The 12,999-nt window shown below is 45.5% G+C and overlaps 2 protein-coding genes across 2 annotated transcripts in view; one reads left to right on the top strand and one right to left on the bottom strand.

The window, feature by feature from the left end:
- Positions 1-7,416: 7,416 nt before the first annotated feature.
- SLC25A38 (solute carrier family 25, member 38) overlaps positions 7,417-12,999 on the bottom strand; it is a 6,053-nt gene continuing 470 nt past the window's right edge. Inside the window, exons 2-7 of the mRNA XM_009894990.1 lie at positions 11,760-11,881; positions 11,027-11,111; positions 10,303-10,482; positions 9,696-9,864; positions 8,926-9,092; positions 7,417-7,539 (exon numbers count right to left, since the gene is read on the bottom strand). Of these exons, the coding sequence (XP_009893292.1) occupies positions 7,417-7,539; positions 8,926-9,092; positions 9,696-9,864; positions 10,303-10,482; positions 11,027-11,111; positions 11,760-11,881 (846 nt within the window). The remainder of the gene's footprint in view (positions 7,540-8,925; positions 9,093-9,695; positions 9,865-10,302; positions 10,483-11,026; positions 11,112-11,759; positions 11,882-12,999) is intronic.
- The window catches only part of LOC104295298 (C-C chemokine receptor type 8-like), a 6,001-nt gene continuing 5,863 nt past the window's right edge, over positions 12,862-12,999 (top strand). The window contains exon 1 of the mRNA XM_009895029.1: positions 12,862-12,986. Within this exon, the coding sequence (XP_009893331.1) occupies positions 12,862-12,986 (125 nt within the window). The remainder of the gene's footprint in view (positions 12,987-12,999) is intronic.

Below are 12,999 nucleotides of genomic sequence, written 5' to 3' on the forward strand. Positions count from 1 at the left end.
CTATCAAACTGTCTTTATCTCACCCATGAGCTTTCTCACCTTTACCCTTCTGATTCTCTTCCCCACCCCACCGGGGGGGAGTGGGTGAGCGGCTGTGTGGTCCTCAGTTGCCAGCTGGGGTTAAACCACGACAAGGAGGTTATTTAAGTAGCAGGTTACAACATCACCTCACCTATGTTCTTTTTTTCCTGCAAAATGAGCCCTTGGCTTGTTCTGGTGAGCAGCAGTTTGCGCATTTACTGTCAGCCGCTTCCCAGTGTTCCCACAAAACTTCAACCTGCAAGTCAGGAGCTGGCTCTCACACTGTTCTTCTTCTCTGTATGCTTGTTAGATGATCTTAATTAGCAAGATTACCAGACCAGTTGCAGGATATTCTTTAAGAGAACAATTCCCACATTTGCCACGTGGTGGTGACAAAGGTAGGTAAAATGAAACTGCTAATAGGTGAGGTTCTCCCCAAGAACATGAACGTGTACATGGGTACCTGATGGGATTAAAGACTTTTGTTGTGCTTTGGTGCGGTGTGGACGGTGGGAGCTGCCCCGTTGGCGCTGTGTACAACATGTGCCTTCTAACTGGGGCCCGATGTGAGTATTAGCCTGGGGGAGAAAGAGGGGAGGTGGTGGTGGTAGCGCGGTGTGTGCAGTGGGTTTATCATCTGGAGAGCTCTTCTGCACAATCCAAACCCAACTGTGTTAAAAATGTATTTGAACATAATGTTTGGAAGTTCAGTAACGAATATTGCAGTAAATAGGATGTTATCAAAGGAATGCCACTGGTAAGCATTCCAGACTCCTCTGGAATCCCCAATACCTAACTTATTTCTTGTCGTTACAGTTCGGGCCCTTTCTGGTAGACCATGAGCTGCACAGCCCATGAGAGGGCTTGGAAGAGTCTTGCGAAAGCTTGGCAGTAAAGCTTTCCTAATTATTTTCTTAAACAACCTGAAAGTTTGTTTGATTTTTTAACTGTGTGCTGAGACACTTTAAAATAATTCTCTGTCACTAATGAACGTGTTCCTCAGGTAGAAGTGTATCTGTCTTATCGTGTATTTTAGACCATGTCTCTCCTGTCACTATTCTCACTGACCTAATTATACATAATTATAATTATACAACTAATAATACATAATTATATGAAGAGCATGGCATTGTTTTTTGTAAGTTGAGTTAGCTTCAAAATATTCTGTAACTGAGAGAAACTTCTTATAGCTTAGGCACCGTATCTGATGGCAAAGATATAAAGCTGATATGAAATGTAATGAGTTTGAATGTGAAGGATAGAGAAGTTTCCTACTTCTGTTGTACAAACTATTGTCAGTCACCGACAGCAATTAGCAAAATGCTTGGAAGAGCCCCTGGAGTGATGCACCCTGCCATTCTCATCACAGGCTACCCTGCGGTTGTGAGGAAGAGCACACACAGTGGGGTGCAATTACTGAGCAACCCAGGTGGACAAGGCCATAGCCGGGGCTGTTCCTCTTCAAGCTGCTCTGGTTTGATGTGCCGAGAGGTTTGGGATGGCGTGGAGAGGGGACGGGATGGTGCTTGCCCCATCCCTTCCCACACAGATAGCTGGGACAGCATACCTGGGCATGGCTTCTGTAGCATGCCTGCTCCACTGGCTGGACTGTGCTTTGCAGGAGCCATCTCAGCCAGGCTCGGGTCCTAGAAAACAAAAGCAAGGCATTCGGTAGCTACATCCGTATGCAAATCTGGCATTTCTGCCCATCTTTACCTGACGGGCACGTGTGATTTTACTGACGTGATTCCTCAATGTGAGTGGCTGTGCACCACCAAAAGGCCCCAATTATTATCCAGATTTATCTGGATTGATTTTACTCACCTTATTCAATTGCTGGGGAATTGTTTCGCTTGAGACTTGATTCCTCTACCCAGTCCCAGAGAAGCATAAGCAGGTTCATACTGTACGTGCCAACACCTGACCTGCCAGAGCAGCAGAGCTTCCACCGAGCACTCCCACCGAGCTCTGGTGGCTCACGGTTAGGACCCTGGCTCCTGCCAGTCCCGGTGTGTCAGCAGAGTCCCTGGTGCACAGCCTGGAGTATAACAAAACCTCTCTCTGCCTCACCAAAGCTGCTCCCAAAGCCTTGGGCAGCTCTGCAATGGAGTGGGCAAGGGTCAGCACTTGGGCGCAGATGTTTTCAAGATCACACGTGTCATAAGAGAAAAGCTGCCTTTGGCAGAAGGTCATCTGCAGTCCTGGAGGGAATATGGAAATTTCTGATCCTTTAATTTAAAAAAGAAAGGAAGGGGGTGGGGAATCACATAAAGTATGAAACCTGCAGGCAGAAAACAACTCTGTGCGAAAGGCAGATATAAAAGCATTTGCCAAATCTATGGGCCTGACACGCATGCAATTAAGCCACATATTGATTGATACATGTGGAAATGCTAAATAACAATTTTAGCATAGAGCATTTACTGGTAGCTTTCTCCTTGCGTTCAGTCAATCACCCCCCAGACTGGAGTAGGGGGGTGTAACAGGTCACCTCAGCGGTGGGAGAAAGCCACTGGGCTGCGGTGGAGGTGTTCTCTGCTGCCAAAAGGGGTCCTGTGATGAATGGAATGAATGGTGCGACTTGGGAAAAGGCTCAAGAAGAAAGATGTTCGGGCAATATCTATCCCACCAAAAATGCCAGTGGGTGTCATCCAAGAGATGGTGTGGAACCCCTGGAGCTGGACCAGAAGACGTGTTTGAGATGAGGAATATTTTGTGCTCAGTACTGATGTCAGTGATCATGCATGGCACATAATATATTAAAAATAAAAAAGCAAGCACAGCGTTTGCCTGGGAAAGAGAGATCCATAGTTCCATGTTGTAATACGAGGACAGTGCCTTTAAACTGTTCCTTTTCTATCTTCGCCACCCTCTACCACCCAAGAGGGTTAGGGAGCCTGCCTGCTATCTCTTCTCACAGCTGGGGCAGCTGTCAGCAGCATGAGCAGAAACACCAGAGGCGGTTCTCCAAGGCAGCAGGAGAGCTCTGAGGAGCCCTGCGTTTAAGAGCAGGCACTATCAACAGCCTAATTTGATATCAGGTACCACCACAAACAGTTCGTGTCCAGCTGGCACAAAGCTGCACACCAAGACTGTCTGGTGAGTCTGTTACACACAGATAAATCTTCCTGAAAATTGCTCCATATAAGAATGCATCATCTAGGCAAGCATCTGAAAAGAGAAGAGGTTTGGGATCTGCACATCTGGAAAATGTGCATCTCGGTATCAACAATGTTGATGTTTTGCTTAGCACAACCTGCCTCCTACTGAATCCCAGGAGCATGCTGTGACAGCAAGAGGGGATCCCAGCAATCCAGTGTCACCTTGCACTATGTCTCTCAGCAGAGATCTCACTACCTGAGTAGCAAAGACGTGGTTGGCAGGATATGAAAAACAGCCTCTCCCCGGAGTGCTCAAAACCCCACTGTCCTAAAGGAGGGTACTTCACCAGCTGGTACGGAGACTGAATTTCTATCAGTCTTTACACACAGTGGGCAGGCAGAAGAAACTGTGAAAAAGACAAGATGCCCCATTGCTATGTGTTTTTTTTCCATTTAAGTAAAGCTGATTCAGGTCGTACTAGCACAGCCTGTATATATTATACCCCATAGAAAGAGAATATGCATTGCCTTGTATGGGCTCCAAACTCACGCAATACTCCTGTTTATTGGGAAACTTCTCTTGCTTTCTTAAGCTTCTATTCCATCCCATCCCTTGTGGGTTTGATTGGTTTGGGGTTTGTTTTATTTTAAGAAACACTGAAGAGTGAACATGCTTCATTTTGGCAACCAGTTTTTAATAGAAACATATAATACACCTCACATAAATATTTTATATAGACACATAAACACTCACAATACTCAAACCTATGTGATGTTCCAGAGCTCCAGTTCTGTTTAAACAGTGCAAGGAAAAGGAAAGAAAAAAACAAACCACACAAAACCATCAGCACAGGAAGAATGGAAACCTGAAGTTTCTAAAACATAAATAATCAGACTATTTCTCTTGTGTCCTTACACTCCACTTAAACACTGACTGCCTCAGCATGTTAACCAGTGGTGTTCTTACACCACAGCCACAGGGGCAAGCAGAGACAATGCGCTTTCACTAGTAGTGTGTTGCCAGAGGTCATTCCCAGAGGGATCTGACTGCCATCCTGCCATATACAGAAGGGATCACATCACCACCTCTGGGATCCCACCTAAGATGGCTTTGTAAATTATTATCTAACAGGATTATTAGTGTCGAATTGTTGGCATGATGCAGGTAGGTGATTAAGCACCTGGACCTTTTGATCATACAACCTCAAGGGCAATATATCTAAACTTCAAGTCCGCGCACTTGTTATTCTTGACTTGCTATAGCTATTAAGAAGTAACTTCAATAAACCACATCAGAAACAGAATGTTTTCGAAGAGGGGAAAAAGGTGAAGGATGGTAAGGATCAGAGCAGAGAAACAGTGTTGTGCCTGCCTATGCGATACAACTTTCATTCTGAAATAGAACTTCAGACTTTCCCTTCCCCCATAAATGAGAGACCTGACAAGAGAAATAATAAAGAAAAACAAACAACGAACTTGCACGGCAAAACTCGCTCTCCCCAGCCCGCATGTAGAGAAGGTTTTGGATTTGCAGCACCAAGGGTTGATGAAAGACAGTGCAGTTTAGATTCTCTATTTCTTAAACTCAAAAGAGCCCAGACTAATTCAACAAGCCAAAAGCATATACTTTCTCACTCTACTGCAACAACAAAGAGCCTCCTCATTCTCCACAAAGTAATGGGAATGGAAGAACTTTCCCAAAAGAAAAGCTAACACTGCTTTAGGCCTGAATCCAGGTTTAAAGAAAAAAAGAAAAAATTGGTAGACTTTAAAACACTGGCACACCGGAATAAGTTCTCTAGTTCTTCCTTTGTTATTTGACCAGGCAGGAATATAGGGCACAAAAGCCACTGAAGCGTTCCTGCATTTCAGGTTTCTGATGAGGACATTACTTAAGATTTATCACCTGGCATTCTTTGCTCACTTGCCTCATTTTTAAGAGCCCAAGTTTCTGTCTGCACAAGTTGCACACTGCTTTGCCACTGCTACATCAGGAACTAAAACATTCAAGGAGCACCTTGTAGGCAACACCATACACAGCCCTTGACTGCCACAGCTCCAGAGGAGCAACAGATCCATTTCATACAGCAGATTAAGAAAGCCCAAAATTAATTCAGGCTTCCGGTATAGTAAGTTGGTTTGATCCCATGCATAGGGAAGTAAAAGACATATGAGGTAACTCATGTAATTGCCACCTTACTCCATCCAGTCAGCAATCCTAGACTTGGTTCTCCAGCACTCTGTGCCAATAGTGCTCCAGAAAACAAACAGCAGAATGTGCAGTTCCCACTGTTTCATGCTTCCTCACATGTTCAGGTCACTAAGGGTAGGAGGGACAGCAAAAAAAAGGAACAGTTCTTCATATTCAGGATTTGGCAAATGATGTTCCCACATGCCTGACAGCGAGAAGCAGCAGAGGGAATCCGACAGCTTGTCAGTCACAATGTGGAATGATTTGATGCAGTGCTCTACTATTAACACACAGACATGTGCACACGGGACCCTCCATCACCATTCTTGGAGACTCCTGCACTGTGTAGCACCAATCTCCCTTCGCAGATGGGCTGAGGCTAAAAACAGGCAGCACCTTCCAAGCCTCCAGCCTGTCCCCTTACACTTTACTCAGACTTAACTTTCACGTCACTCATCAAACCTTCTTGGAGTTGCAATCTGGTAAAGAACATCTTTTACAACCCATGTCCCCTCTACTTTTGTGCTCAGGAGGTCGCCAGGACAGGCAGTGATTGTGCAAATCACACTCTAAATTTTACAAACAACAAGTAGGTAGTACTGTTTTTTTGTATAGCTAGTATTTAGAGACATCTGCTCTGTTTCTAAAGTGAAGTGTAATATCCCTAGATATTCAAGAAAATAAAAACCAAAGCTATGTTTTCTGCAAGGCACACTACAGAAGGGGATGCACACTTCTATACCCAGCTTTGCGGCAACGCCAATGGTGCTGCAAGAGTCCCAACCGAGCCAGCCAGCACAGAGGCACAAGTGAAAAGGGGAGCAGGCTGTACCCAACTTTGGACAGCACACACTATGAGGTCTTTGTAACAAAGTAGGAATGAGGAAGGCACGGTGGAAGGGTGTATTTATATCTAAGCCTGAACTGAGGACTACTGAAATAAGGACTACCTCCTAAGAGATAATCATCAGCTGGGAAACTGTGAAGGGGGTGTGTGCAGCCCAGAGAGAATTAAAGTCCCCTACCAAACACTCATATGTCTCAAACTTTGGTGAAAGCTTACAGAAAAGAGCAAACCCAAAGATACCACACATACAATCAGCAGCAGCTTTTAAGGAAAATCTGAAGTATCAGTATCTATATCTGCTTCCTTTATACATTTATGCATTTTGAGCTACGACCCTAAAAGCTACATCTACAGACCAGCTCGTACTGAGGGTGTTGATCCAGGATTGACAAATGAATAATAGGAAGCAAAGAAATTTCTAGTACAACTGGATTAAAAAAAAAAAACAAAAGAGTGTTCCTGACATAGTCATACCAGCAGGAAAAATCTTTTTCAGAGAACAAGTAGAACTTTGGTAGCAATCAACTCTAAAGTGCCTTATGCTTCTTAATTTCTGTGCAAACACTGTAGAGGCAGAAGCACATTTCAAGAGTGTTAAGATGCTCAATTACATAATAACACATGACACAGCAAGGAGGTTCCAGTTACCTTCTCTGCTATCATGCACAGTACAAAAGTGACTGACAGAGACCGTGCTCCTAGGTTCCCTTCCGCACTTCATCTCTCTCCCACCCACTCCTGTGATATATGCATTGAGACACATCCAGTCTCCCACCATGGTTTGCAACATTTCCCTGTGAGTACAAAGCAGATGTGGAAAAAGGATCTACATCAGTCAGTGGGTCATTGTGGCCTTGCTGGCCAGATCAGCAAGGAATAGGCTGGCAGGTTCTGCAATCACTGTTTTCTCCTCCAACGCTTTTGCTGAGCAATCTCTCATTGCATAAAGGTGGTGAGCACAGAGCTATTTTAAAAAGGGCCTTTTCTCTCAGCATAGTTACCAGGCTGTGGAAACCCTGCCGCTTCCCATGGCAGTCTGCAGGTGCAGTCCTTCTGGAATGCATTGATCAAATGACACAAAGATCAGATACTTCTTTCCTCTACTTGCCAAAAGGCCTAATCCCCTGTCTCAGAACGGCTTTCTTCCTCCTCACTGAGCAAGCCTTATTCCTCTGTGGAACTGGGAACTTCCTAGTGCCAGTTGGTCACAGCAAGCAGGAGAAGGAGCGAAGCTGGTAATTTCTTGTGCAAGTCAGTCAAGATTTCAAGCCCATTTTTTCCATCATCTGTTCATACACCGTCCATGCCATTGCTGCCATCAGAGTCCGCCTGAGGGCACGGGGCACACCACCTCGGAAAAAGCCGATCAACCCAAAGTCCTGCAAAAGGCGATAAACAAACAGCAATCCATCATAGTCTGCCTCTAGTGTTTTAATTTCTCATCATTTATTACACGGAACAGCAAAGGATATATTTCAGCTCAGACCCAGATCAGTTTCTGAAAGACCCAGGCTTACATAGCATTTGATCTTTAGGAAGAATCTGCAGCACTGTGCAATTGTAGGGCTACCCAAGTAAGCAAGAAGAGGAGTGAGTGGCAGAGAGAATGACAGGATGGGGACAACGGATGGGGAAAGCCACACTCAAATCCAAGAAAGAGAAGGCAAGGGTGTAACGGTTTCAAGACACTTCAGGAAAATGACTTTTCCTCGGTTTAGAGCTTCGTATTTACAAAAGTCACTTCGCTGTTCTGTAAAAATTGAGATTTGTAAGTACTGAAGTAAAAAAACATTTTGATATGAGAAAAATGTACCATGCACAAAAAAAATCACACACAAATAAACAGATTCCTGTTTAGGAATCGAGTTCAATATGGAAACAAAGCAAACCTGCCAAGATTTGCCCTTCTGAGGGCATCTCCATCCCATTCCTGGAACACAGATCTGGGCATTTATTTCTCTTTTAGTGTCCAAAGGGCAAAGAATTGTTTTGTAGCTAGCTTATATCTGAAACTGGCATTTCATGCTACATACTAAAGAAACCCTTTGCCCCAGTATGGTAATCACAGATGCGCGTACACTGATAAACAGACAGGTACAGCTCCTCCAAGCCTACATACTAAGCTAAGATGAAATGAAATCAAGATGAAATAAGCTAAGCGCTTTCCATCACCAGCAGTGTAAGAATCAATACGTAACAGACAGAACTGAAGTGAAATCATTCACCAGCCTGAAACACAAAGCAGGCCTATGTGGAGAGACGCTTGATGGAATATGCCCACCTTTGTGCTCCAGTACTCTGAGCTTGCTCTCCAATTCCCCACCATCTGTAATTTCGTGAAAACAGATACAGGACTGAGGAATGGCGAGAATTATCATGGACCAAGTTCACTGCCTTGCAATCCATTCAAGAGGAGCAAGAAACACATCTGAGTAGTGACAACAGCCTTTCTAATTACAAGGAAAAGCAACAAATAGACTTAAGCTTCTGACTGCTTTCGGACCACCAACCAGGGTACTTTCCAGTTACTACTGAACAAATCTGCACAGAAACCCGTGACAAGAGATTCAGGCTCAGTCTCCCACAGCAAGACCCACCTCAGCTGCTGAAAATTCTGACGCTGATTAGCCTGACTGCAAGAGCACATCAAGCAGTCGTGTTTGTTTACCTCCATTAAAAGACAACTTTCTTATCGTAGCTGTGCTTTGGCTGAGGAGATCAGAAGTAAGGCTGTGATTGCGCACATTAGAAGGGATTCACCTCACCTTGTAGATGAAGGCAATGGCCTGACTTGTCCTGCGGTACTTTTGAGGGGAAAGCTGCATGTGTGTTTTGATGACATCAGCAGGCTGTGTTGCCAGTGAGGCCAAGATTCCTGCAAAGATCCCACAGCCAAAATTCAGCAAGGGCATGAGCACTGGATCCAGCTGGTCTGCAAGAGAACAAAGGGAATGCGCTCAGACCCAAAACAGGCCAGGAATACTCATGCTGCTTGACAAAGTGAAAAGCTACTGAATGATTAAATCAACATCAAGCCTAAGAGCAGTTAAAATCCACACAGGGTAGAGAAACCTTCCAAGGGGAAACGTGGCTAAAAGTCAGAAGTTAGTACTATTAAAAAGCCTCACTGGCTGGGGTACTGCATTTGACAGAGACCACAGAAGGAAAGATCACGCAAGTGTTGCCCCAGCCACTTCTGACATGAGAGAAACCCCGGGTTAGTGGAAACTGATCAGCATGCAAGACAACCAGCGACAGAAAGGATGGCTGAACACATCCTCTCTTTCAACTGTTCACTAACCCACCTTATGCGTCAGTCTTCATAAAAACAATCAATCAATTTAGGGCCAATTTCTATTTCTACACGGACCTGAGCTATAGGTTTACAGTTCTTCACAGGAAAATGTGAAAGTACCACCTAAAGAGACTAATTTAACTACTTGAGGTAGAGGGCAATAAGCAGACCATGCAGGCAGTCACCTGCAGGGCAAGATAAGAAACATCTCCCATTGCAGCCTCCAATGTTCAGCCTTACCCTGAGGTGTCAAGTTTTTGGTCTGTGTGTAGAACATCAGGTAGATCCCAGAGAAGGGTGCATCCCGCAGCAGGGTTGCAGTGAGCCCACTGAACATGCCACGAGCCCCCTCCGTCTGATAGATATTCTTCAGAGCTCCATATACACTCCCATAGCCAAATCTTCCACTCTGCAAGGGTAGACAACAGTCTGTCATTCGTGTGCCAGCCACAGGCCAAGGAACCCTACACACAAGTGTTAGTATGTGCTCTGTGTGATGCTTGACACAGCAGCACAGAGGACAGCCCAAGGCAAAAACTGAGTTCCACCTACCTTGGCCTTTAAAACAATCCTTCAAGAAGGTAAAACAAGCAAGACACTAAATTACACATTGTATACAACTGAAACTTAAAAATCTCAGGATGAATTCTGTTTCACCTTACATTTCTGACCTAAAAATTAGCACATGGCTTTTCCTGCACAACAAATGAACCAGGATGAAATCATGACTCCATCCCTGACTGCACTCAGGTGGCAGCAATCTTCTCCAGACAGAAGAATTTCTTTTTCATCATGAGGAAGGGGTGTGGCATCATTAACAAGGAACTAATTAGAAAGTCACACTCACCTCATATCGGGTCTTCACTACAGTCACTGGCAACATGCAAATCCCAGATACTGCACGTGCAGTAGCACCCAGAAAGACAGACTCCAGGGCTGTAGGTGAACGGTCCACTAGAAACTTTTGCTTCATCATGTACAAAGTGCTGAAGTAAATCCCAACCCCAGGAATACATCTTGCAAAGGACTTCAGAAGAAACAGAAGCAGATGAAGAAAGAAAAAGCACACATAAGACAAAATGTACTGCAGAACATTTCAGAGACTATTAAACTTGACGGGAAGCTTTGAACCAAAACAAAAAAAAAAAATCCCTTTAGTGATTTTTTCCTCAGCTAATATGCTGAAGAAAGAAAACAAGGTTAAAATCATTTACAGCATTGAGAGCCAATTGATTCAAATAATGCCAGGATTTAATACATTCCTCAACTACAGTTTTCTAGGAACAAGATATTCCAAAACAAAATGAGGTTGGTGTAGTTGCCACCCCACATTTGCAGTGGTATTCAAGTGTTCAGCTGCCCAGGACTGCAAATCCACAGTGACTGCTATGACCTAATCAATGGAATTCACAATATTAACTCCTTAAAATAGGATTTAACCATTTAAATCACATCGTTTCATTGATAATTGTACAAGAGCTGGCTATTTAAATCTCATCCATAGTTAGTAATAAATGATAGATTTATTCATGTGTTTATTTTCAGAAGTCAGGGTTAAAACAGCCACTTACTGGAGAGACACCTTTCCAGAGTCCCAGAAGACTCTCAGTACGAACAACCCTAAAGAGCAGCGTTACCATCCCAGCACGACTGGACCTGAAAGGAAGACAAGACAGGAACTGCAGAGATAATCTGCTTATGCTCTCTGGCAGATGTACTCTGCACCCACCCCCTTCCACTCATATCTCTGTGCATTACCCCAGCACCTTGGAGGTGCTCCTTCTAGACTCAGCCTGCTTTCCTCAGTCAGTCGTTCCAGGGCTCCTCTGTCACCTTCTGCTTTCTCGCCACTTGTAACACACATTAGAGGCCTCTCTCGTTAGCATCTTTAGTTGCTCCCTTTGTTAGCAGCCGCAGCAGCAGTCATAGTTGACTATACCGAGCAAATGGTAGCAACTCACATGTGGACAGGTTATGTGACAATCAAATATGATTTTTCAGACAGAGGACACCCTGTGAAACTGCATGGTGGCCACTCCAGCAAACGCCAGTCTCTCAGATGCATACAGACAAATGCTCTGCATACATGCTATTAAAGCAGTGTTCACAAGAGCAGCTATTTTTAATCTTCTGGAGCAAAATACCAATCCTTCTCCATGCTACAAAAACATATCTCCTATTTCAGAAAGACTCTCAGTATCTGAATTACAACCCTGTACTCCAAGCCCCAGCCAGCAAATCAGGCAGAAGCCTATGGTGGAGCACCCTCACAACCCCCATGCATACACATCTCCACTCTCTCACCCATTCACAGCAGGTTGCAGAGTTTGTAGTCGGGTTTTCAGCAGGTCAAGGGGTTGGAAGAGGAGTGTGGAGCAAGTCCCACTGATGGAGCCACACACGAAGGCCTTTAGGACTGGATGCATCTGGAAGAGGAAGAAGAGGACTTCAAATTGCCATTTAATTAAGAATGGCACAAGAAGAAATATAGCAGCTGATATGTCGCTTGTTATAGGAAAGGAAAACTAGCTAAGGACTGCTGCTCAAGGCACAGGAAACTTTTTTCACGCCTTCTCTGAGCCTGAACAAGTTTTATTTGTGGTTTTTGGTCCCTCTGCCTTTCCTAGGAAATTGTTCCAGAATCTCCTTGCAATTTAGTGGTTGGAAATAGTTTTCTGAACAACAAATGTGTTAGCAGCCCTTTGGTAACCACTGCCATGTTAAAGGAAATAGGTGCCCTCTTCCCACCGACTACCTGTGCCTCAGCCCCAATCCCATCCACCTCTGCTGGGCACCCCACTGGCAGAGCCTTCAACCCTTCCTCCCGATTGCACACCAAGGTCCCCCACTGCCACGGGCACTAGCTGAGCTCTCCCTTAAAACTGCCCACCACCCAAACCTGGCCAAAACACACCCAAAGCACAGCACGGCCTGCTCAACTAAGGTCTGGTTTTCCTACCCACACCAGCTGCCACCTCTCAGCACTTCTCAGGTGATAGGGCAGGAGGCACAAACCACACGGCAAGGTGGAATTTAATTTTTTTTTTTTTAATTAAAATACACAATGACGTTTTGTTAATGAAGAACGAGTTTCTACCCGCCTTGGAAGCAGAATCACGCCAGAGAAGATTTTTGCAGCACGGTGCTTTTTGGAGGCCCACGCTCAAAAGGCGCTAAGGGATCTTTCTCGGGTGAGCTGCACATGGCTGCCTTCCACCGCCGACTTTCAGACCCCTCTGGAAACCCGTTAACGACCCCTCCCCGGCCGTCCCCCACCGCCCGGGACCCACCGGCGGGGCAGCCCCGCAGTTTGCTGCCGCCTTACGGGGCAGGGCCCGCGCCTCCCGCCCGCCCCTCAGGCTGCCCCAGGGGCCGCCTCATAAGAGCCGGGCGGCCGCAGGACGCGATGGAGGAGATGAAGAGGCGCACCGAACCCCCTCCCCCGCCGCCTCCCACCCGGACGCTGCCGCCGGGCTCTCCTCAGCAGAGCGAGCGAGGAGGAGCCGTCGGTTACCGACGTCCCAACGGACCGTAACGGCCGGGG

Source organism: Charadrius vociferus, unplaced genomic scaffold, assembly GCF_000708025.1.
Source record: "Charadrius vociferus isolate BGI_N301 unplaced genomic scaffold, ASM70802v2 scaffold51, whole genome shotgun sequence".
Taxonomy (NCBI): domain Eukaryota; kingdom Metazoa; phylum Chordata; class Aves; order Charadriiformes; family Charadriidae; genus Charadrius; species Charadrius vociferus.